The 22,606-nt window shown below is 43.1% G+C and overlaps 2 protein-coding genes across 2 annotated transcripts in view; one reads left to right on the top strand and one right to left on the bottom strand.

The window, feature by feature from the left end:
* otoa (otoancorin) overlaps positions 1 to 9,688 on the top strand; it is a 39,249-nt gene extending 29,561 nt beyond the window's left edge. Inside the window, exons 20-29 of the mRNA XM_012865739.3 lie at positions 3,429 to 3,622; positions 3,703 to 3,793; positions 3,918 to 4,050; positions 4,963 to 5,162; positions 5,429 to 5,578; positions 5,659 to 5,801; positions 6,008 to 6,144; positions 6,219 to 6,316; positions 7,032 to 7,191; positions 9,107 to 9,688. Of these exons, the coding sequence (XP_012721193.2) occupies positions 3,429 to 3,622; positions 3,703 to 3,793; positions 3,918 to 4,050; positions 4,963 to 5,162; positions 5,429 to 5,578; positions 5,659 to 5,801; positions 6,008 to 6,144; positions 6,219 to 6,316; positions 7,032 to 7,191; positions 9,107 to 9,189 (1,389 nt within the window). The 3' untranslated portion in view covers positions 9,190 to 9,688. The remainder of the gene's footprint in view (positions 1 to 3,428; positions 3,623 to 3,702; positions 3,794 to 3,917; positions 4,051 to 4,962; positions 5,163 to 5,428; positions 5,579 to 5,658; positions 5,802 to 6,007; positions 6,145 to 6,218; positions 6,317 to 7,031; positions 7,192 to 9,106) is intronic.
* A 1,464-nt stretch (positions 9,689 to 11,152) lies between these two features.
* LOC118556080 (zinc finger protein 687a-like) lies at positions 11,153 to 19,563 on the bottom strand. Its single transcript, XM_036133970.1, has 10 exons — positions 17,224 to 19,563; positions 16,835 to 17,108; positions 16,586 to 16,746; positions 15,487 to 15,671; positions 14,512 to 14,688; positions 14,268 to 14,430; positions 13,966 to 14,184; positions 13,758 to 13,870; positions 12,410 to 12,512; positions 11,153 to 12,315 (listed from the first exon to the last, which is right to left on the bottom strand). Exons 1-10 carry the CDS (start codon positions 19,051 to 19,053, stop codon positions 11,692 to 11,694), a joined length of 3,849 nt encoding a protein of 1,282 aa, XP_035989863.1. The 5' UTR covers positions 19,054 to 19,563; the 3' UTR covers positions 11,153 to 11,691.
* Positions 19,564 to 22,606: the final 3,043 nt, after the last annotated feature.

The following is a 22,606-nucleotide window of genomic DNA, read 5'->3' as shown; positions in this document are numbered from 1 at the left end:
ACACTGTAAGCTGGTCCGCAAACGATACATAAACACTTCTAAAACTGGGATTATCAGATATCTGTCCTTACAATGTCTGCCTCTACTGGTTCCCTTTGTTATCTCCTCCAGCTGTGTGGATTTGTCCTCTCAGGCCAGCTCAAGTCCAACAGGACCACCAAGATGAACCCCAGCCTGGGCAAGACATTCCTTCAGAAAATTCAACAGTGCCCCAATTCTCAGAGAATGTTGATAAGTGGGTATTTATGTATCAGTTTGAAAGAAAAATCAACTCATTTAAATGATTGGTTTGTTTGGTCCCCCCCCCAACATTATTCTTACATAAAACTTTTCCCATCCACTTATGTTATAATGACAACAAACCTCCATAGATTTGACTGTGTTTTACGTTATAGACCGACACAACATAGTGCAGAATCATGACATCGGAGAAAAATAAAGTGGTTTTCAATATTTTTAACATCTAAAACATTCAAACGTGACGTTCTAGTGATTGTCTGAGGCCAGTTGGTTGCCTTGGATGTTGTTTAGGGAATAAAAGAGGCCGTGCGATTTTATCTGTTAAAAGTTGTTGAAAACCTTTCCCACCCTGTTCCTTCTACTTAAAATGACCCACCGCTTTGTTTTTTTGTCTTTCAGTTCAAATCCTAATTAAAAAAAAAAAAACATTAAGGTTTTAGGTTATGATGTGTCAGACATGAAAAACCTCAAGGAGGATGAATGTTTTTGCAATGTTGAGTGCTGTGGGTCCAGGAAGGATGGAGTAACTTTAGTGATGAACTAGTAATAATTTGACATTAAAGAAAGCTACATGTCTTTTGAAGCTAATGACATTGGCGCTCATGACTCTTCCCAGGCTTGGTCCTCTGGCTTGTTATTATGATGCTACAGGCCTGAACAGCGACAGCACAAGAAACTCCTTTCTCAGCTGGATGACTGCGACGGCCCCACAATCTCCCAGGTATTTCTCGGTTTCTCACGCTCACCTCATCTTCTCCAGAGAAGAGACAAGTGTGCACCTCGTCATCGTGTTGTATCCTTCTTGTCTCTTTGACCAAAGCTGAAGAAGCGCCTCGTGAACAGCGTGCTGGTCGGTTCCAGCAAGGCTAAAGATCTGCGTGATCTTGGCACGAGCGTTACTTTGCTGTCACCCAAACAACTGTCAGAAGTCTCTGCAGAAAATCTCAAAGCTGTTTTTCAAAACCTGGAGTCCAACGTGAAATGGTCCAGGAGCCAACTGCGCACCTCTGGTCAAGAAGCAGCTGGGAAGGAACAAGGTGATAATTTAAAGACCACAACTGCTCTGTGTCTTGGCCTCTTGGCCCTTCGCCATTTTCTGACTTTGTTTCCTCTCAGTGTGACGGTTGGTTGTTGTCAGTCAGCAGCTGATGGAGCTCCAGTCCATCGCGGCCGGTTTGCCAAGCTTGTGCTTTAAAAGAATGTGAAACCGCGGGATGTCCTGAACGACACGGAAACCTTGAAGACCATCTCAAAGCAAATGAGGAAAGGGCAGCTGAAGGCCATGCTGGAAACGGTGAGTAAGGAGGAAAATGACGGCAGAAGCAATGTTACCGCACCCAAGTTAGTTATTTGAAGGATTATGAGGTTTGCGTTGACAATGTCTTGTAGAGCTTTTTTATCCGTGTTTGTGTGTTTTTTTTATGTAGCTGAGTGGGGAAGTTCCTCCCTCGGAGCTGGTGCGGAAGTTGGCCGGCCCTTTGCTTCGTAGCGTTTCTCTTAGGAATCTGGCAAAAGCAAACATCACCTCTTTGGATGAAGTGGAGAATAAAACCTGGAGTCTGCCACAGGTAAGACAACTGGGGTTCCTACCCAGACTGAAAAAAAAACATAGAATTAGATTAGTCTCCAAGTGTGGAAAAGTATAAAAACAGAAGGGAATGAAGGTTAGAAAATTATATGGATTTTGAGACTTTATTCCCAATCCCAGAGTCTAATTGTTCCATTCATCAGTTCATCCATTTGTCCGTCCGTCCATCAAAGATTAAACAAATTTATATGGGGAAAAAGTACAGAATATGGTCTTAAAACACCATATCCTCCTTCTGATACCAGCCATGCAATACTATCTCTGTTTTTCTAAAACCATTTTTTTTTTATGTTGACTTAACAAGGAAACACTAAGTTGTGTTTGTTGTTGTTGTATCCCAACAAAATACAAATTAAGAGAAAGCTGAAAAGCTACGAACTCTGGCTGTGCATTGCATTATGCACGCTCAGTTACTTGTGACAGACGCAAGTGGCAATTTACTGTTGACGTTGCCAACTCTTCCATTTTGGTTTTCATGTTACATTTATTGTCTGCTTCTTGTTAAAGAAGGTTTTAAACGGCAACTATGTGTTGACCACTCATGCCGTGGTTGTTTTTCCTGATATCTTAGGCCGCCTACCTGGCGAAGAAGATGCATGACCTGAAGAAGCTCCAGTACAGGTAAACTATAAAGTTTGGAATGGCGATAGAAGAGCCAAAGTAGTTTTTAGTTGTCATCCCGTTTAATAAAAGTCTATTTGACCAAGGAACGTGTAGTTCTTATGTTAAAACACATTGGGGTTTGAACACAACAAAAAGCCTGACTTTGTATTTTCTTTACCTACAGAATGAAAAACATTCTGTTGAGTATTTAACTAGATGAACAGTGGTGGTGCTCTATTTCTGTTTTTCTTTTTTTTTACGCTTTACACTCAGTTTTATTTCTGTGATAGGAGGCTGAACTCCGTCCTTCAGGGCCTAACCTGCGAGATGATGGATGAAGTTAACGGCAGCAGCGTGATGGATATGGCTCAATCCATAACGGAGACTCCACAGTGGCTTTCCAAAGTCCAGGTAGACGTTCGCTGACACTGAAACATGTTATATTATCAGTTGCACCTAACACCAGTGTACCTCGCTGTGTTTGTTCAGGCACAATGTGCTGCGCGAAGGTTTTTTAAGGCGTTGGAGAAAGAGAGGACGGATTACTTCCAGAACATCACCGTGCCGGAGCTTGAGAGGATCCCCACTATGCTGCTGCTTCATTTGCCGTGAGAATGCGAGGGCGTGGCTGTGTTTTTAGTCAATGTAAGGTTTGTTTACTCGCAGCACGGTCTGTTCTCTCGTCGTTCATTGGTCGCAGGCCTTCAGCGGTGAAGCAGTTGCCCGACCGGTGTGTTCAGGTCTTCCTGGCATGATGGAGACAGCCAAACCTGAACGTCCCTAGCCCTCCGGCGCGCACCCCATCGCGTGCCGCACTCACAGAAAGAGCTCTGCTTTGCCTGCCTAATGTAGACACCACCCACACACCACACACCTAATACTTCTCCAGAAAAAAAAGAGACTTAAATAACTCACTTTGAGAGTCCTCAACAACATTTTGCAGCACAAACTAAGATGGTGCGACGTCCTCAGTGGAGTTTCCTGTTGACCCTTTCAGGGGGGGAACATGTCCACCTTGACCAGCTCAGACGTCTCGAGGCTCGGCCCGCTCTTGTGCGAGCTGAAACCCTCCACGCTGCCCCTCATGGCGCCTGAAGTGCTGGACTTCAGCCTCCGGGCCATGGCCTCCTGTGATCACATTCCTCAGCCACACAGGGCAGATCTGATCCGACTGGTCAAGCAGGTGTTCGGGTAGGTCCAGCTCCCGGTAAAGGCTGGAGCCGCTTCAGAGGAAAGCCGAGGCTGATGTAGGATCATTTTGTTGCCTGCAGGAATCTCTCTGATTGGCCGGCTGAGACGCTGGAATCAGTGGGCCCCCTCGTTCTGTTGGATGACACTGTCGCCTCCACTTTGCCAAATAAAGTCTGTATCTGCTGTGTTTCTTACGTTCCTTACCTTCTGCGTTTACTCCCGCCTCCCTTTAACATTATGTCACTTAAAGTAACACAAAGTATTTTCTGGACTACTCTGTGCCTTTTTTTTTTAGCCTTGGATGAAGGATGTTCTTGTTTTCCTGAAGCCGCGCCTCACCCAGATTTCAGATGCACTGAAAAAGAAGATCTTTGATCTCACTGTCGCCGCCGCCGCCGCATCAAGCCCGGCACGTAAAAGGCGAGCAGGTGAGGAGCAGATATCTTTAGGCTCTGACTGATGGGTGGCATGCCCTGCAAAAGACAGCTAATTTTGTTCTTCTACATAACTTTTGACCAAGCTCTGCTAATACTTTTACCTTTTACGGAGGACAGTGGGTCCTTAGGACCAGAACTGAAAACCGCTGTCTTTGATGAAGAGTTAGATTTTTTATTGATTTTTTATTCAAGCCTCTTCTGTCCTTGTTTGGAATCTTTTGGTCTTTTTTTTATCATTTCACCTGCACAAAGTCTGTTGGGGTTGTAAGAATTAACTATACATTGTTTTAGTTCTTTCCCTGTAAAAGTGGTCTTCTATATAAGCAGCACAGTGTTGGATTCCTGGTGCACTTCCATTCCTCTCTCAGCCACCTAATTGCTGGGCACATTTAAAAAGAATTACATATCAAATCAAATAGACTTATCTAGACGTTATCTTTCTGGTTTTCCGAATTGAGTTCAAAGTCGTAGTTTTAGTTTATCACCCATACTGCTGTGAAATGACTAAATCATTTTGTTCAGGCCTGTTTTTCAATCTTAAGGCACTTTCAAAAAAATGTGTTTATAATTCTTATTGTCTTAAATTGATATTATGGTTGTTTCAAAATAGAGCTTAAACGTATTAAACTGGTGTGTAGCTTCCTAAAAACGATAGGTCAAGAGGTCAAGCCTTTCCCATTAAACTCAGGCAGGCCTTAGCTAACCTTCAACTTACTAGATTTTCATTTCTGTCAAAGTTTTTGTTATATTTTATAACTTAAAAACCTTTATTGGCTTTCTGTTTCTGACATAAACTTCCCTCACTCCCCATGTAAAGCAATCTCTCAAAATAAATGTTGATAAAATGAAATTCAACATTCAGTAATTAACCGGGGTTTGCCCCTCTCTGTCTGTGTTTCCCAGTCGCTGGGGATTCTTCCAGCAATCTTACAGAACCCACACAAGCAGTTATTGAAGAGCTGGGACTGAACAATGTGTTCTGGACTCCAACGAAGCTGCAACAGATGTCCAGCAGCACATTCCTGGCTACCTTAGACGTGCTCGGGTCGGTCCCTGGTTACAGCTCGGACCAGCTGAGAGTGCTCTATAAAAAGGCAGTAGAGGTAGAGTCATCCAAATGATCTTGTTCAATAAAGGGAGGAATGGTTCTGTGGCTTAATTCTAAGTGTAAAAAGAATATCATCTTATTTAAATTCTTATTTTTAGTAATAGTAAAGCTTCTTTACATTTGAACCAGCGATGATACAGATGGTGCATTATTTCCATTAATAGAAGGAATCCTAAATATCGTCACTTGTTTAAAGTTTAGTCGGGTACAATCTTGGCTCACTGTGTTCAAGTGAAATCTGCTTGTGTTGATTCACTGCAGGCATTTGGCCCTGTGTTAAGAATGAATGAGACCGTCGTCGTTCAGCTGGGCTGCATAATGCAGAGCTTCTCCAACTCCGAGCTGGAAATGCTTCCCCTGTCGCTGGACGGCCTGGACGACGTGGCCGCCTGTGGCTGGAACCATTCACAGGTGGGTGGCAGAAACCGCTCGGCTCAACCGTGACGAGCACGCCACAGTACTCATCGCAAACACCACTCGTGTCCCAATAGTTGTCTTCGGTGTGGAAGGGCGTCGCTAAATATAACAACCTGACAGCGGCGCTGCTGGGATCTGCAGAGATGGTCCAGCTGGGCCGGGTCGTCTGCGGCCTGAATTCCAGCGAGATTGGTCAGCTCAGGGTGGCTGCCTTCAGGTCTGTGGAGCCGCCAAGTCATTTCATTCATCACACTTTAAATAATAAAAAAAAAAAAAAAGATTTTCATTTCTGTGACGAGAGTTTGTGTTGTAACGTTTACAATTATTTTCCAATCGGGGCTGAAGTTGTTTTGTACACTTGTTGCTCGTGGACTGAGGGTGTTGTCTGGGGTTGATGGGGTAATGCGGGTCCTCTCCTCACAGCGACGCAGTGGGCTCCATGGAGGGTCTTCAGTGTCCCGCTGAGGTCTTACGGCAGCTGAAAGACGTTGCTGTGTCTGCCTTTGGAGTTCCCAGCAACTGGACTCAGGCTCAGGTTTCTGACCTGAACTACATCATCGGTAAAATTTGCTTAATCTACCTGCTAACCAATCAAAAGTCCACACAGCTCAATTGTTGGTTATGTCTCCATCAGCCGGTTTGAACGCAACTGAAATGGCCTCCCTGAGCCCCTCTGTCTTCCCCTTCATCAGCAAGAGCTGCATTCCCCAAATTGCTCCTGAAAACTTTGCAGTGAGTAATTTCAGCCGACCGGCTCTCCTTCCTTACAGCAGCTGTGAGCTAAGACCAGTCATGGACTCAAGCATTGCGATCAAACTTAAAGGAAAATTAAAATAGACTAACTGCATTGCAAAAACGGAACTAAAAATAAGTAAAAAATGTTCTTAAAATGAGTGCATCTGTCCTTGATTTGAGCAGGTAAATAAGATTATCTGCCAGTGGAATAAGATTTTTGCACTTAAAATAGGAACAACTCATCTCCATCATCTTATTTCAAATGCAGGATGTCTAATTATCTTATTTTAGGGGTCAAAATATTCATTCCATTGGCAGATGTTCTTATTTACCTGCTCAAATTATTTTTAGGTCCGTTTTTGCAGTGTGAGGTTCAGAAGTTTAAAATCTTGATACTCCAGAAACGTAATGTCAGTTCAGTAAGTCAAGGTCACCAAAGACTTTTTTTTTCATTAATTTTCACTCAGATTACTTCTCTTTATTATTGAATCTGAGTAAACGTTGAGCTTTACTTCCAAAAAAAGTAAAAAACAAAGCAACTGGACTTGTTTTCCGTAGTTGAAGATGTTTCGCTTCCTCTCGTCTTCCTAACGTCTTTAACTACGGAAAACAAGTCCAGTTGCTTTGTTTTTTACTTTTTTTGGAATGACCATGACCTGGATGACTGAGAATCTTCACCAGCACGTTGAGCCTTCCTGTTTTGGCCCTTCAGGCCCTCTCCGTCACTCAGCTGGCGGCCCTCGGCCCCGACAACGCCGCCATGGTGACCGGCGACCAGCGAGGAGCTCTGACAGAGTTACAGCTGAGCGTTCTTGAAAGGGCCACTACCGGTGCCCAGGAGGAGCAGACGCAGGCCCAGCCCACCAAGTCAGGTAAGAAACAGAGGAATCCTTTTTCTTGTCCCGCAGCGGGGAAATCCAGGAGCATCAGCACCAAGGAAGGGAAAACAAACACTGTTCAGTTATTAAAACTTTCATCCTCCGACAACGTGTACTGCAAAAATAGAACTAAAAATAAGAAAAATCTTCTTGAAATGAGAGTATTTTTCCTTGATTTGAGCATGTAAATAAGATTATTTGCCAATGGAATAAGATTTTTGCACTTAAAATAGGAACAATTCATCTCCATCATCTTAATTCAAGTGCTGTGTATCTAATTATCTTGTTTTAGGGGTAAAAATACTAATTCCACTGGCAGATAATCTTATTTACCTGCTCAAATCAAGGGCAAATACATTCATTTCAAGAAAATTCTACTTATTTTTAGTTCTCTTTTTGCAGTGTGAAATGTGCTACTGAGCATGGTTGCCCTGAAAGTGTACAGTATGTGCAGTATTATTGTGTTTAGATCCCTGACAAAAATAAAAAGAAGTATTTAGTGACTTTTATTTGATCAGATAGTGTTGCTAACACGAAACTCAGAGATTATAGCTGTTAGATGAAAACGCTTCCTGATACTGGGTACAGGCGGTGTTTACCGCTGATCATTGTTTTCAGGTTAACTTGAACTTTTCTACAACCATATTTTATAGAAAGCTTACCCCGTTTAAATCTCACTTCTACAGTCTTGGTCAGTGTTGTACAGTAAGGAAGTAAAAATACTTCACTACTGTACTTAAGTATATTTTGGAGTACTTTATACTTCTTCGAGTACAAATCTTTTTGATAAATTCCACTTTTACTTCACTATATTTCTGAACTTAATTGCATACTTTTACTCTGATACATTTTCAATCTTTGGTTTAGTTGCTCATTACAAAAAATAGCGAGATTTAGGGAGAGAAACGCAAATGTTTTGACCCCACCTACTGATAATGTTACAGGTGTATCTATTAGCAGGTTTACCACTTCCTGTAGGTTAACTAAGCCTGGTTTATCACTTAACCGTGTTCTTAGTATACACCCCCTGGTCTAAATTTTGCCTGCACTTGGTTGTGTACAATTTTAAAGTGTATAGCACTTGAAGAAGGAAAACTGAAAGCTTACAAAAAGGTTGTATTTTCTGTCTAAACTTGGCCTAAATTTCACCTCCACTTGGTTGTTTATATTATTTTAAGTGAATCTGACCTCTAAAGTTTACCAAAATATAAAGAATGACATTCAAACTGCATTTGCCTTGTTTTACTCTTTACTTATTTTCATTACATTACTTGAGTACATCTATTTTTACAGTAATTTTCATACTTAAGTACAAGACATTTCAGATACTTTAAGACTTTAACTCAAGTAACATTCCAGTCAGTGACTTGGACTTTTACCAAAGTCATATTTTGGAGAGGTACCTATACTTTTACTTGACTCTGAGATTTCAGTATTTTATACAACACTGGTCTTGGTTTGGTTGTGTTTTTTCCTCTCTCTGTTTTCTCTTCTCTTTTAAGACTTTATATTTTGTTTTAATGGTTTCACTTTTTTCTGTGGTAATTTATTTTTGTTTTTCCTGAGTTTTTAATACAGTTTTACATATTGTATATCCATCCAGGGATTTTAGGGTGAAAGTATACTTTTATGAACATGTTTTATCACTGGTAAAAAAGAAAAAGAAAAATACCACCATCCTTTCTTGTCCCAGGGGTGTGTGACTTTGCTTAGACATTCAATCTAAAAAAAACTATAACCTGGAAGAGACAGGATCATGTGTATTTCCATTTAAACCAACCATATCATGATGTGTATCATGACTGACTGCCACAAACGTTCCTTCGTGTAAATATAAGAACTCATCAGATGGTGGCGGACATTTTTGCCTTAACAAGTGAAACCATATTTATTTGATTCGTCTCTCCAGGCGCTCCTGTGATGACTCTGGAGGGACTGGCCACCTTCATGAAGCCTGCTCTCTTCCTCTTAATTGGGTTCCTTCTGCTCTAGAAACGGATTCATCACATCCTGCTGCCAAAACAGCCAGAGCCTCAACACGGGTCGTCTTCATGAAGCACCTTTCCCCAATATCTAGATTATGTTTTCATCGTAGTTTCTTCCTAAATTATTTGCACGGTGTAATTGAAGGGCTGTGTATCAGTGGTGTGCTTTGTAAACTGTAGAAGGGTTATGGCTAAGCTTTAAATATCTTATCATATTGTAAGAGAGTCTATTTTATTAGAATGAATGCTGTCTAGAATGGATCCAGGAGGAATCTCCACCATCATGGAGCCTGTTCCGTTTCTTCTTCTCACATCCTGCGGCCAAAGCAGCCCAAACTTTAGCTGAACTTATCCTCACCAAGACGTTCTGTACCAGCCGGTTCCTCTGGGTCTGTAAGGGTGTTCTTACCGTTAATCATAGCAGATGATCCGGTTATTGCAAAGCTTTATTTTATTAAATGCATGTTCATAGAGTATATTTTATTAGAATGAAAAGGAATATTTTATGTGAAATTGATCATAGCAGATGATCCGGTTATTGCAAAGCTTTATTTTATTAAATGCATGTTCATAGAGTATATTTTATTAGAATGAAAAGGAATATTTTATGTGAAATTGATCATTTGTTTGGAAAACAGTTCTTGCTAATAAAATGCATGCAAGGTAAAGCAATAAGTTCAATAAAGATCAGTATATTAACCAAGCAAAAAAATAAATAAATAAACGTTTCATTTATTATTGAAGCCGGTTTTTATTTTCATGTAAAACGTTTATTTTGATCTGAATACAAAAGTCAGTCTGAGCCACTGAATGAGTGAAAAACCTAAATGAGTTCAGGAAACCGCAGCAGTTAAGGCTTCTGCTCGGAAACGATCTTTGCTTTGATGTGGCGTCATACCGATTACAGTTTCATTTATGTAGATTATTCATTTTAATGTTTTACATCTGCCTCAAAATACGGAAACATGTTCAGCGAGCTTCCCTTTGCTGAAAGAAGCATAAAAAAGTAGGCAAAAAAAATTAAATATATCTTCTTTTGTTTACAGTAATCTGTTAAAGCAAGATTTACAGAAACATTTTCTCGTATAACAAATACGTTTTTTTTTTTCTTCAGCTCAGATAGAAAATATCAGTTAATCTTACAGAAAATACATTCAATTAAAAAGGTTTGAAAGTTTTCACAGAGTAAATATAGTGGATCTAGAGCTCACATTATCACCGTTTTCCAAAGCACACAGCTTTTAGACTCAAGTCTTGATTTTCAAAAAAAAAAAAAAAAAAATGGTGGCTGAACATTTAAAAATATATATTTTGTCCCATGTGTCACATTTTATTTCTATACACTGGATTTATAGTTGGAAACAAAAGTTTTCAGTCTGAGATAAAAAAAAATTGGAAAAAAAGGATCTGAAGACGGATGTTAGATTGGATCCTTTTCCGTCTGGTAAAAACTAAACTGAGCGTGGAGAAATGTTTGAATATACAGACTTCATTTTTCACCTATGAAAATGATGCAAACATAGACTTTTTCCATAGACATGCTCCAGCTTTGATTTGCCGCATCACAACTTAACTTTTTGGCAAAGCTCTTTGATCATTTTAGCTTCTGACTGACAGAAACCACAAAAATGCCTTTTTTTTTAACCATTGAACTTTTCAGATTAGGCTTTGAAATAAGACATCAAAACTTTTTTTTTTTTTTTTTTACATTTTTGTAGACGAAGGATAAGAAGCGGCTTTAAAGAGTCTATTTAGTGTAAAATAATCCGGTCCACAACTGAACAGTGTTACATATATACACAGACACACATATTGTGAAATAAAAGGTGAATTAAACAACAAAAACAGGAAGTGAAGTAGCCCTTTACCACAGATGCCAACTCCAGAACCGCCTCTATTCCTGATAAATGAAACATACAGATGATGAAGCCTGACAAGTTAAATATTTTGAACGTAAATGTCCAAAACTGTTGTTGGAAAAAAATCTAGAAGTTTGAGTCACTCTGGAAGATGAAAACTCGCAATATCCCAATGGAAAATCTCTGGAAACCCTGTGTCAATACAAAGTGAAACGTAAACATGTCGGGTAGAGGAAGAAAAAGAAAAGAAACGTGGAACAAGGTGTTTAGAGGGAATCTCCCCTGAAGCCTAGAAATGACAAAAAAAAAAAAAAAAAAAACACATTTTATCAGTATTTTCAAACATTAAGTGAAACTGAACACAGCAGGCTTGAGTTAAAACGGTCGTCACAGTTTTCTACAGGCACATATTTAACGTGAATGTGGTCACCGCAGTGAAGAGGAGCTTCAATCAGCGCCGTGTCCTGACCAAACCCAGACAGCGAGCAGCAGATCCTGAGAATCAGAGGGCTAAGGCTTTTCTCAAACAGGAACGTTTAAACTGTTTCACAAACTTCAAAACGAACAATCTTTGGTTGATTTAGTGCATAGATGCAGGGCCTGCGCACAAATTAAAAAGGCACTTACAGATATGGACCCATCTACCCCTCCTAGGTGGACTTCCCTGCGTTCCTTGCGATGATAAAAGCCATCCCGTGAGTTCTGAAGTGCGTGTTGAGATCTGTGGCTTTCTCAAAGTGTTTCCCACACACCTTGCAGGCCAGCGGTCCGTCCTCGTCCTTCCCCAGACCGGCTAAAGCAGCTTGACCGGGGGGTGAAGCCGGTTCAGAGCCGTTCACAGAGCTCCTGTCGTCGTGGTTCTTGGCGTTTCCAGCAGAGGGCGACGGAGGCACGCCGGGGGCCTGCTGGCCGTCGCTGAACGCGTCTTTGACTTTGTGGATGATGAAGCGGTGGCGGGACAGCGAGGACGTGGACGTGAAGCAGGCGCCGCACTGCAGACACTGCAGACCGCCGCCCTCCGAGCCGCCCCGCCGGTGCTGGCCGATGTGCTCCAGGAAGGTGGGCTTGTCCTCGGTGGTGAAGCCGCAGGGGGCGCAGCTGAAGCCGGACTCCGGCTGGATGTAAGGGGCCGAGGAGGACGAGCGGAGCCTCTTTACTGGACTCGTTCTGTCCGCTGCCTCCGCGTCCTGGTCCGACTTGGCGGCCGCCCGACGTCTCCGGCGGGACACCGAACTGCTCTCCGGTTCTGAGGAGCTGTCCGCTTCATCGGCTCCCTGTGTGCAGACACGACACAAAGACTTAGCTTTCTTTCTTTCTTTTTTCTTTTTTAGCCATCCTGCCAGACGTCCAGCAGTAAACGTGGCTCACCAGGAGCGAGTCCTGACCCGGGCTGCTCATGCTGTGTCTCATCTGGATGTGCCTGTCCAGCATGGACCTGCTGCTGAAGGCTTTCTTGCTCTCAGAACAATATCTAAAAAAAAAAAAAAAAAAAAAAGAAAGAAAACACAAACAGATTTACCGTATTTTCCGGACTTTAAGTCGCTCCAGCCATAAAATGCATAATAAATAAGGAAAAAACATATATAAGTCGCAATGGAGTATAAGTCGCATTTTTGGGGGAAATTTATTTGATAATATACAACATCAAGAACAGACATGTCATCTTGAAAGGCAATTTTAAATAAAAATAGAACGGAGGCAACAACAGGCTGAATAATTGTACGGTTAGCTTACGCTACATGACACAACTGAGAACGTGCCTGGTATGTTAACATAACATATTAAAAGCTATTCAGATAACTATAGCATAAATAACATGCAAAGACGTTAACCAAAGCATCCGTGTCACTCCAAATAACTAAAATCCAGTGAAATCTTCATCCTCGGTGTCACTTTCAAATAACTCCGTTAACTCCGAAAGGTAGAAGATGCAGCACTTCCGCTTCTACGTCGCTTACGTCTGATTCAACACAGACCTAGAGCGCCCTCTTGTGGTTTGGTGTAAAAATAACAGGTGTACTGATATACCGGTAAAAATGTGTAATAATTTCACACATAAGTCGCTCCAGATTATAAGTCGCACCCCCGGCCAAACTATGAAATAAACTGCAACTTATAGTCCGGAAAATACGGTACATGCAGTCGTGTGATTCAGCGCTTATAGTTGAAGGCATGATAAATAAACATTTGGCTGCAGTTTTAATCGTGTTTTTGCATTACAATCATCGTAATTAGGATGTTTTATTGTTTAGCCTAACGTAGTCTGAGCTTGTAAATCAAAATCTTATCGTGCTGATTAAATATCAGTTTCTCTCTGGCTGTGGGGAAATCTGACGTCCAGATATTAGAAAGTCATAGGATGATCGTTTTAATGGGTAAACACTGCGACTTTACTCCCTCCTCTTCTGGCTCATCTGGAGCTCGGTCAAAATGTGTCCTTTCTACCAAAATAAAACTCATACGAGTTATGTTCATATTTGTTTTATCTGAAATACTGGAATGGATTAGATGAATTTCTAATTTATTAAGATGCACCCGTATAAAGATTTTTCCCAGGAGGCAGAGAATGTGGCTCTAAAATCTGGACACTGCTGTCGTCGACAACAAATCTCCTAATTTGTCCGCTGAATTAAAAGCGTTGCCTGATCCCCTGACGACAATATAACACGAAATATCAACTAAAGCTGAAGTTTGAAGGAGAAAGCTGGGAACTCACTGGCAGCGGAAGCCGCGGGTCAGGACTTTGTGCTTGTCTCTGATGTGGCGCCTCATGCTGGACGTGGTGGTGAAGGAGCTCTCGCATTTGTTGCAGGGAAACTTCTTCAAGAACTAAACGTTACAGGAACAGAACAGGACATTTCCACATCACTGCATGTCTAGCTTTGTCTAACACTCGAAAAACTATTTGGACGCAAAGTCCCGACCTTGTCGTGCTGCTCGCCCATGTGAGCGATGTATTCCTCCCGCTCTGTAAAGTGAGTGTTGCATGAGCGACATTTCCACGCCGTGGGCGCCTTCATCCTCTCCGTCTTGACTTTCTCCTTTTCCATCCGTTCCTCTGAGCTCTCCGTTTTCCCGGGTAAATGTGCGCCAGCGGCCGGGGGGGAAGGCAGCTCTTCTTTTAACGCGGGAGCCTTGTGGGTCTGGGTGTGAAAAATAAAACATTTGAGTCGGACGACGCCTAAGGCGGCGCTCTGTGGCGTTACCTTTACCTACAGAGACGCACCTTGAAATGATCCAGCAGGGAGCTCCTCTGGGAAAACAGCTTGGTGCACTCGGGGCATTTGAACACGTGCACCTTCTGGTTGGTCAAGTGGGTGTCAAAGTGGGCGTACAGCAGCGGCTTGTGAGTGTAAACCGTGTCGCACATGACGCATTTATAAATCAGCCTGTAAGAGGGACATTATGAAACAGTGGAGTCACTTAAATATATAAAGACGACGTGTTGAACATGGATGAACTGGATTTACATGGCCTTCGCGTCGGCGAGGTCTGAATGTTGCGTTGAGATGTGGTTCTGGGTGCTGGGGGCAGATTTGAAGGCCATGGGGCAGCAGGGGCACTTGTGGAACATGTCGCAATGAGCCTGCTGGATGTGGGACTTGACCGAGTTCAGCCCGCCGAACACCACCAGACAACTGGAACACCTGCACAGGGAAACGTCCAGAGAGACACGATTGGTTTAGAAGAGCAGGAAGTAGGGCTGAACAATTATTCGCATTTTCAATATAATCGCGATTTTAAAAAAACGCAATTTCCAAATCGCAGAGGTCAGCAATTTTTGGCTATGTAACAATTAGTGAATCAGACGCGTCCATTAGGTGTCGGTAAAATGTTTAAAGTGGGTTTGCTCCACATGGAAGGGAAGAGAGTTGTAGCGGTGAAATAATCTAATTCTATTACTTGTTTTAGAGTTTATATAATCATACATAGCATTAAGTTCTGGTCAATCAGTTTAATACATTGACTGGTTACTCTTTATGTCCAAGAAGGATTGATGTTCAAATCAATTAAAAGCTGTTCTCTTGAATAATATTCTGATTAATAGAAACATTAAAAGTTCTTGTTTTAAATAGTCCTTCTTTACAAACATCCTTTTTTAGAGAACATTTTTGTTGCTTGTGGTTAATGCAGAGAAAAGTCAAAATTGCAATTTTGGTTGAAATATATTGTAGGCAGAACGCAATAATTTCTGCTCTGAGTTTAGATGCTGTGGGTCTTTTAGCAACTAATATGCACAGCGAGGAAACAAATTGATGTGTTGTTTGCATATGTTTAAAAAGACATTATAAATTAAACTGAAAAAAAAAAAAAAAAAAAAAAAAAATACAAAAAAATCGCATTAAATCGCAATATATATTAAAAAAATCGCAATTAGATTATTTTGCAAAATCATTCAGCCCTAGCAGGAAGGCTCTGTCTGATTGAGCAGAGGGAGAACGGACCTGTAGCCGATGCGGCGGGAAAAGTGCAAGCAGGTGTCCTGCAGGTGTTTCTGGAGCAGCTGCTGCTTGGCGGCGCCCCCGCACTCCGGGCAGATGTGCGGCGGGGAGCCTTGGTGGAGCCGCTGGTGGGCTGCGGCGCTGCAGCCGTTGGGCAGGAGCATGGGAGGAGAGCACTCTGTGCAGGACTGCAGGGAGGAAATAAACAAGAATTAGGTGAAAAACTACTGATACGATGGAGTGAAACTTTTAAATCCCTACTGAAGACACGAGTTGACCCCATCTCATCTAAAAATGTTAATTCTTATCAAACGTCAGACACAGATGATAGATTTACAGCCCAAAGGCATCAAAACCCCTTAAGCTTTTACATATTTTACCCCTCTACAAATGCAACGTACTTTATTGACATTTCCTGTGACAGACCAACACGAAGCAGTGCATGATGTGAAATGGAAAATAAAGATGCACCAATTAGAAAATTTGAGCCAATATTAACATTGCTGTTATGTCTGATAATCGATATCAGGGCTGAAATATTATATATCGCATTTGCAATATAATCACAATAAAAAAAAAAAAGCGTAGAGGTCTGCAATATTTGGCTATGTAACAATTAATAGATCAGAAACGTCCTTTAGGTGTCGGTAATATATTTAAAGTGGGTTTGCCTCCACATGAAAGGGAAGAAGGTTAAAGCAGTGAGATAATCTCATTTTTTAAACGTTTATCTAATCAATACTTTTCTTACCAGAAACTTTCAGGAATCTCACCTTAGCATTAAGTACCAGTCAAACTGTTTAATACATAGCAGGGTTTTTCCCCCAGCATACTGTAATCCTGGCGGGCCGCCATAAAACACTCATTTATGCTGCCGCCACCACGTTTCACCACGCTGCACTCAGGGAGATGAGCGGCGCTGGTTTTTGTGAGCGTCTGCCAAAGTAGTGAAATGTCTGTAGTGTACACCACATTTTTACTCTCACCTTTTGTTTACAAAGCATTTTTTTCACCCATTCATACAGAAATAATGTAGAGTTTTTCATTAGAAATTCAAACTTTTATGATTAAAATAAATTAAGAATAAATAAAAACCACTTACAGTGCTTTTAGCTGACTTGATCTCCTGAAAATGGTCAGAAACCTCCTCTTTGCTGCCAAACTGAGTCTGACACTCGGAGCATTTATTGTTGCTGTACTGCAGCATCTCCGTTTCTTTCTTGGAAGGTGCAGCATGTTGAGACGGCTTCGTAGTGACCTGGCCTGAAAAAGAAAACAGAAGTTAAAACACACGTGATCATAACGGAGCGATCAACATCAGACTCAAAAAGAAACCTAATTCTGCTCTCACCCCCTCCTGCCGCCGCCACCGCCGGCGGCGGTTCAGGCTGGCTGATCATCTGCTCCACAGGCACGGGCTTCATGACCAGGTGCGAGCACTGCATGATCAGGCCCTTCTCCTTGTGCTCTCGGGCGTGCAGCAGCAAGCTGCACTTGTTGAAGAAGGCCAGCCGCTTGGAGCAGTGGTTGCACGTCACCTCGATCCTGAGCGAGCGCCTGTCGTAGTGCTGCGCCAAGCTCTGCTCCAGGGCGAAGGCGTCGCCGCACTCCAGACAGCGGTAACCCTGCAGGGGGGGGCAGCCAGACAGCAACACTGACACTCTGACACACCAGGAAGACTTTTACATCTGGTCAAGACAAAAAGATATTTATGAGTTAGAGTTGATGCTGACGGCTCACCTGTGCAGGAAGGGAGATGCCCCACTCCGCCGGGACGGGCGAGCTCAGGTCGGGCTTGTAGCTGGGGAGGAGGTTCTTGTTGTTGAGGATTTTGTTGAAGGCCTCCACCAGGTTGGTCTGGCTCTTGGAGATGATGGCCCCGGTGCTGTTGACGATGGACGCCGGCCTGCTGCTGGTCTGAGGGGCCAGGGGGCCCGGCAGGGCGACGCCGCTGTTGAGCGTTTTCTTGCCGAGGCTGCGGAGGTTGATGGCTCCCGGGTTGGCCCTGGAGGCGGAGGACGAGACGGACGGCAGCGTGGCGGCTTTGGTGATGCTCACCGCCGTCGGCGACACCTTCTGCTTCTTCTCCTTCGCTGCACCGGCGGCGCCGCCTTCCCGTGTTGCTGCTGCGGGCGGCTCCGGCGGCAGCTTCTTTTTGGATCTTGCCGCTTGGCTTTCTGGGGACGGCTTGGAGCTCTCCGCGTCTCTTGCGGAGGCTTTTGTGGCTTTCTTAGGAGCCAGGTTAGTGACGGTCCTGGTGATGCTGCCGGTTGGCATCTTGATCTTAACCTTGAGCGGTCTCGGCGGAGACGGCGTCTCTGCAGGCTCGCTGCCGGCGTGGCAATTCTCCTTTGACTTTCCTCCGTCCGCCGTCATCCTTTCGCCCAGATCTTCCTCAGATTTGTCCGCCTCTCTGCGCTCGGCTTCAGCCGGCCGCTCGTTTTGTGGGAGTCTCTCCTGAGTCGGACCTGGAGCCGAACCCAAATCAGAGCTGCTCCTCCTGTTGTACAGAAGGCCCGTCTCACTGGGCGGCGGACTCTCGGGCGAGTCTCTCTCGTCGATCACATGCTCTTGGTACTTCTCCTCTTTGAGCGCCGCCAGGTTTGTGGCAGAGAGGATGTGAGGCTGTGGAGCTGTGGGGGGAGAGCCGCCTCTGATGAAAGGCTCTGCAGCTTCCTCCTTGGGGGACTTGGGCTTTGCGGAGAGACTCGGAGGCTGAGGAAAAGGAGAAGACGCGCTTTCGTACATCTGAGGAAAGTCGGAGTGTAATTTCTCTCGCCGCTTGCGTTTGGGAGGGGAGAACACCGGAGACTCCGGGCTCTCCTGGATCACCAGCGGGCTCCCAAAGTCCGGGTCGGACTCATCTCCCCCCGAGTCCGCCGCCGCACATTTGCTTTCATCCGTCACGCCTCCGTTTTGTCGCAAAGGAGGCGACGAAGGATCAGAGGGTTTATTCGCCGGGGGCGAGCGAGGGATGAGAGTTGGTGGGGAACGAGGCGGGTGGGTGCCGGCTGCCGCTGAAGACTCTGGGTACAGAAGGGGCGACAGGCTGTTGATGACATCGGCTGTGGGTCTCACTCCTTCGTCGCTCTCGTCGTCGCTGAGCGTGGAGCTGAAGGCAGGAGGCTCAGACCACGGTTGATTGCTGGCCTCTACCTGCTCGCGGGCTTGACCGATGGCTTCCTGGAAGCCATTGGTAATCTGAGGCTCCATGGCAGCGCTGGCAGGCATCTTGGGCTCCAGCTCTGAAGTGAAATCCTCTAGCTTGACAGGAACCTGCGAGGCTAAGGCACTGCTTGGAGGACTATCAGCTTTATCCCTGGCAGACCTTTCCTCCACCTCCTCCAGGGACTCGGAGCGGACCGTGTTCTTCACGATGACGCTGACCACAGGCGGCTCGGAGCTGGGGAAGCAGGAGGAAGTCCCGCTCTTGCTGCCCGCAGCTGCGTTGGTGGCCCCTGCATCCCGCTGCTCGCCGGGGTTAGACTGGATGGCCTCTTGTGCGTCGATGTCGGGGATGTCGAAAGCCGCTAGCAAGTCGTCAAAATCAGGGGTCTTCATGTCCCCCATCGCCAAACCCCCAAAAAACCTGCAGAGGCAGCAGCTGAGTCAGTGATAGCAGCGAGAAGTCAGCCGCGGCTCGGCTAGCAGCGGCGCGTCAATAAGGAGTTAGAAGCGGGCAGCTGGCGGATTAAAACGCGGGGGTCGGCGCAAAGTGGCTGCAAATCCTTTACCTGCATGTACCTAATGTGCGCAGAGCAAAAGCAACCACTAACAATTAAAAGCCAGAGAGCGAGACCGAAGTGTCAAACTTCAGCAGCAACAAGTTGGAGCTAGCTCCTACTTGTTGCTAGCTAGCAGCGTTAGCCGCTAGCTGTTAGCATCCCGTGCTAACGCTCCTCCCCGGCAGCCGTCACGAAGCGCTTTAACTCAACAAACTAGACGCCCGGGACATTCGAGGCTTGACGTGAAACAACTCAATGCACGACGCGCTTTCTTCAACGCCGAGCTGACAAACATTGTTTGCTACCTGCACGGTTAGCGAAGATGGTTCCTGACTTTTCCTGCTGGTCCCGTCAGTTTTCCGTCAACAACTCTGCGACAGTCGCTCCTTAGCAGCATGCAGGAAAATGCCTCTGAACGCTGTGCGAAACGTCATGATACTAGTATTTAGTTTGAGTAAAACCTGATGATCCTTCCGTTTTGTTTAGGGAAATATGTAAATAAAAAATAAAAAAGCTTTTTATATATATATATATATATATATATATATATATATATATATATATATATATATATAGAAAGCTTTTTTATTTTATTGTTTAGGGAAATGTAAATAAAAATAAAAAAGCTTTCTCTCTCTCTCGATATATATATATATATATATATATATATGTGTGTGTGTGTGTGTGTGTGTGTGTGTGTGTGTGTGTGTGTGTGGAAGGATCATCAGGTTTTAATTTAACTGACTAATGCAAACACAACATGCGTACGAAAACCTAAACATAATTATGTCTTTATTTGCCTTTTAGAAATTTTAATTTTTCCCACATATTCACTCTCCCCCCCCCCCCCCCCCCCCCCCCAATTTGCAATTAATCATGTTAAGACACTATGTTATTACCGTTTAACTTATTCTTAGAAATATAGAATTCAAAGAGACACTTTGCGGTGTAGAAAATTACAAATTTGGGATTGGATTATTTGTAGTATTTGCGGTAAATAATAATAAAAATAATAAAATAATAATAAAAATAATAAATAAGTTGTACAAGTCGTGGTAGTATTATTATTAGTAGTAGTATGTATCTTCTATGTATCTTTGCAACCTATCATTTCACTACCATTAATTTTTACTTTGAAGAAAAATACTTATCTGTAACCATTCCCACAATTTTTTTTTTCCAAAATTGTGAAAATCTTAATTTTAAAGCAACATAAATTAAAGTTTCTGGCCTGTCATTGGTGTCTAATGAAAATTCTCAAATAGCAAGCGAGCAGATATTGACCGCCTGGGAGCTTCACATACCATTTCACTTTTTTTTTTTTTTTTTTTTTTACATCCTTTTCATACATGGGCAGGATTTTTTTTTTAAGTGTGCAAAGGTGTAGTCATAATCTTGTTTCTACAGTTTTAAAGAATACCAGATTCAATTCAATTTCAAATCAATTTTATTTATATAGCAGCAATTCATGAAACTTGTCATCTCAAGGCACTTTCCAAAGTCAAATTCAACCAGATTATACAGATTGGTCAAAAATTTCCTATATAAGGAAACCAGTTGATTGCATCAAACTCCCGACAAGCAGCATTCACTCCTGGGGAACCGTAGAGCCACAGGGAGAGTCGTCTGCATTGTACATGGCTTTGCAGCAATCCCTCATACTGAGCAAGCATGAAGCGACAGTGGAAAGAAAAACACCCATTAACGGGAAGGAAAACCTCCAGCAGAAGCAGGCTCAGTATGAGCGGTCATCTGCCTCGACCGACTGGGGTTACAGAAGACAGAGCAGAGACACAACAAGAGAGACAAAAAAGCACAGAAGCACACATTGATCTAGTAATCTGTTCTACATTAGATGGTAATAGCGGATGATCTGTCCTCCCTGGATGATGTCACAGTTAACAGAACGCCAGACCAGGTGTACCTACTATGAAGATAAAAGAGAGAGAACAAAAAGTTAAAAGCTGAAATGACGACAAACAATGCAAAACTGGAGAACAGTAGAACTCAGTAGAGTGAAAAAAATAGATCCTGATGTCCTCCAGTAGTCTAAGCCTATAGCAGTAAAACTATAAAGGTAGCTCAGGGTAACCTAAACCACTCTAACTATAAGCTTTGTCAAAAAGGAAAGTTTTAACATTAGTCTTAAAAGTAGACAGGGTGTCTGCCTCACGGACCAAAACTGGGAGTTGGATCCACAGGAGAGGAGCCTGATAGCTAAAGGATCTGCCTCCCATTCTACTTTTAGAGACTCTAGGAACCACCAGCAGACCTGCAGTCTGAGAGCGAAGTGCTCTGTTAGGAACATACGGGGTAATCAGAGCTCTGATATATGATGGAGCTTGATTATTAAGGGCTTTATACGTTAGAAGGAGAATTTTAAATTCTATTCTTGATTTAACAGGAAGCCAATGAAGGGAAGCTAAAATTGGAGAAAAATTATCCCTCTTGTTGATTTTCATCAGAACTCTTGCTGCAGCATTTTGGATCAGCTGATTCCTACATTCAAAATCAATTTTTTCTAATTTACCATACTCTAATCACAACTTTCAGATAATAAAGCAAAATTGGATTTTATACATTTATACAATAGCCAAATAGATAACAGTTCTGCGTATTTTTTGTCGTTCAACCAACCCACATGCTTACACACAGCTGTACACTCCATTAGATTACATTTGTCATCGCAATATTCCTGTATGAATATTCGCATTCACAAAGAACTGCTTGGATGCATCATAGTAGACCTAGCTTAGATTTATACTCTTTACACCAAGATGGCCTTAAAAACTCCTTAACACCTATATCTAAAAAAGATTTTAATGATTGAGAAGCTAAAGCTCACAAACAGTGGTGGGGACATTGAATGATGGAAAAGAGAGCAAGGCTAGAGGGAAATGTGGGTTAATTATAGTCCATCTTGTCATCACAATGTTAACAGTGATCATGTCCTATTAATACCATACAGGATCATCTGGACTTGAATGAATCATAAGACATTTCCAGTGCCCCCCCCTCCAAGATCTTTCTAACCTTTGTCTGTCAACATCTCGTTGCATAAGAAGTGATTGAGATGTCTGCTGCCTGCTTCAGGGGTTCCCAGAGATCTTCTGCTACAACTTCACCCCAATTCCCAGCATCATCCTCCTTCGATACAACCATGAACCCTGTCTGTGATGTGACCCATTGCTAGCTCCACATTCAACGCCTTTTGTCCAATATGTCCACTACGCTTCTTCTGCAGAGGTCCAAACATTATTATAAAAGTTAATTTGTCCAAAGACAACATTTAAAATGACTCAAACTCTGCCTTTAAGTTGTTTCTTTACCCGCATTATTGTAGTTGATACTATGAAATCTAATTCAAAGAGCACGTGAGACTTTAAATGCAAGTAGAT

This window comes from Fundulus heteroclitus, chromosome 3, assembly GCF_011125445.2.
Source record: "Fundulus heteroclitus isolate FHET01 chromosome 3, MU-UCD_Fhet_4.1, whole genome shotgun sequence".
NCBI lineage: Eukaryota > Metazoa > Chordata > Actinopteri > Cyprinodontiformes > Fundulidae > Fundulus > Fundulus heteroclitus.
This window is presented reverse-complemented; position numbering and strand designations above follow the sequence as displayed.

Coding starts and splice junctions, on each gene's coding strand:
- LOC118556080 (XM_036133970.1), bottom strand. CDS start 19,053: ATGGGGGACATGAAGACCCCTGATTTTGACGACTTGCTAGCGGCTTTC. Junction 14,431..14,511: donor CTCGCCGACGCGAAGGCCAT/GTAAATCCAGTT, acceptor TCCCTCTTACAG/GCTGATTTATAAATGCGTCA. Junction 13,871..13,965: donor TGGGCGAGCAGCACGACAAG/GTCGGGACTTTG, acceptor TGTAACGTTTAG/TTCTTGAAGAAGTTTCCCTG.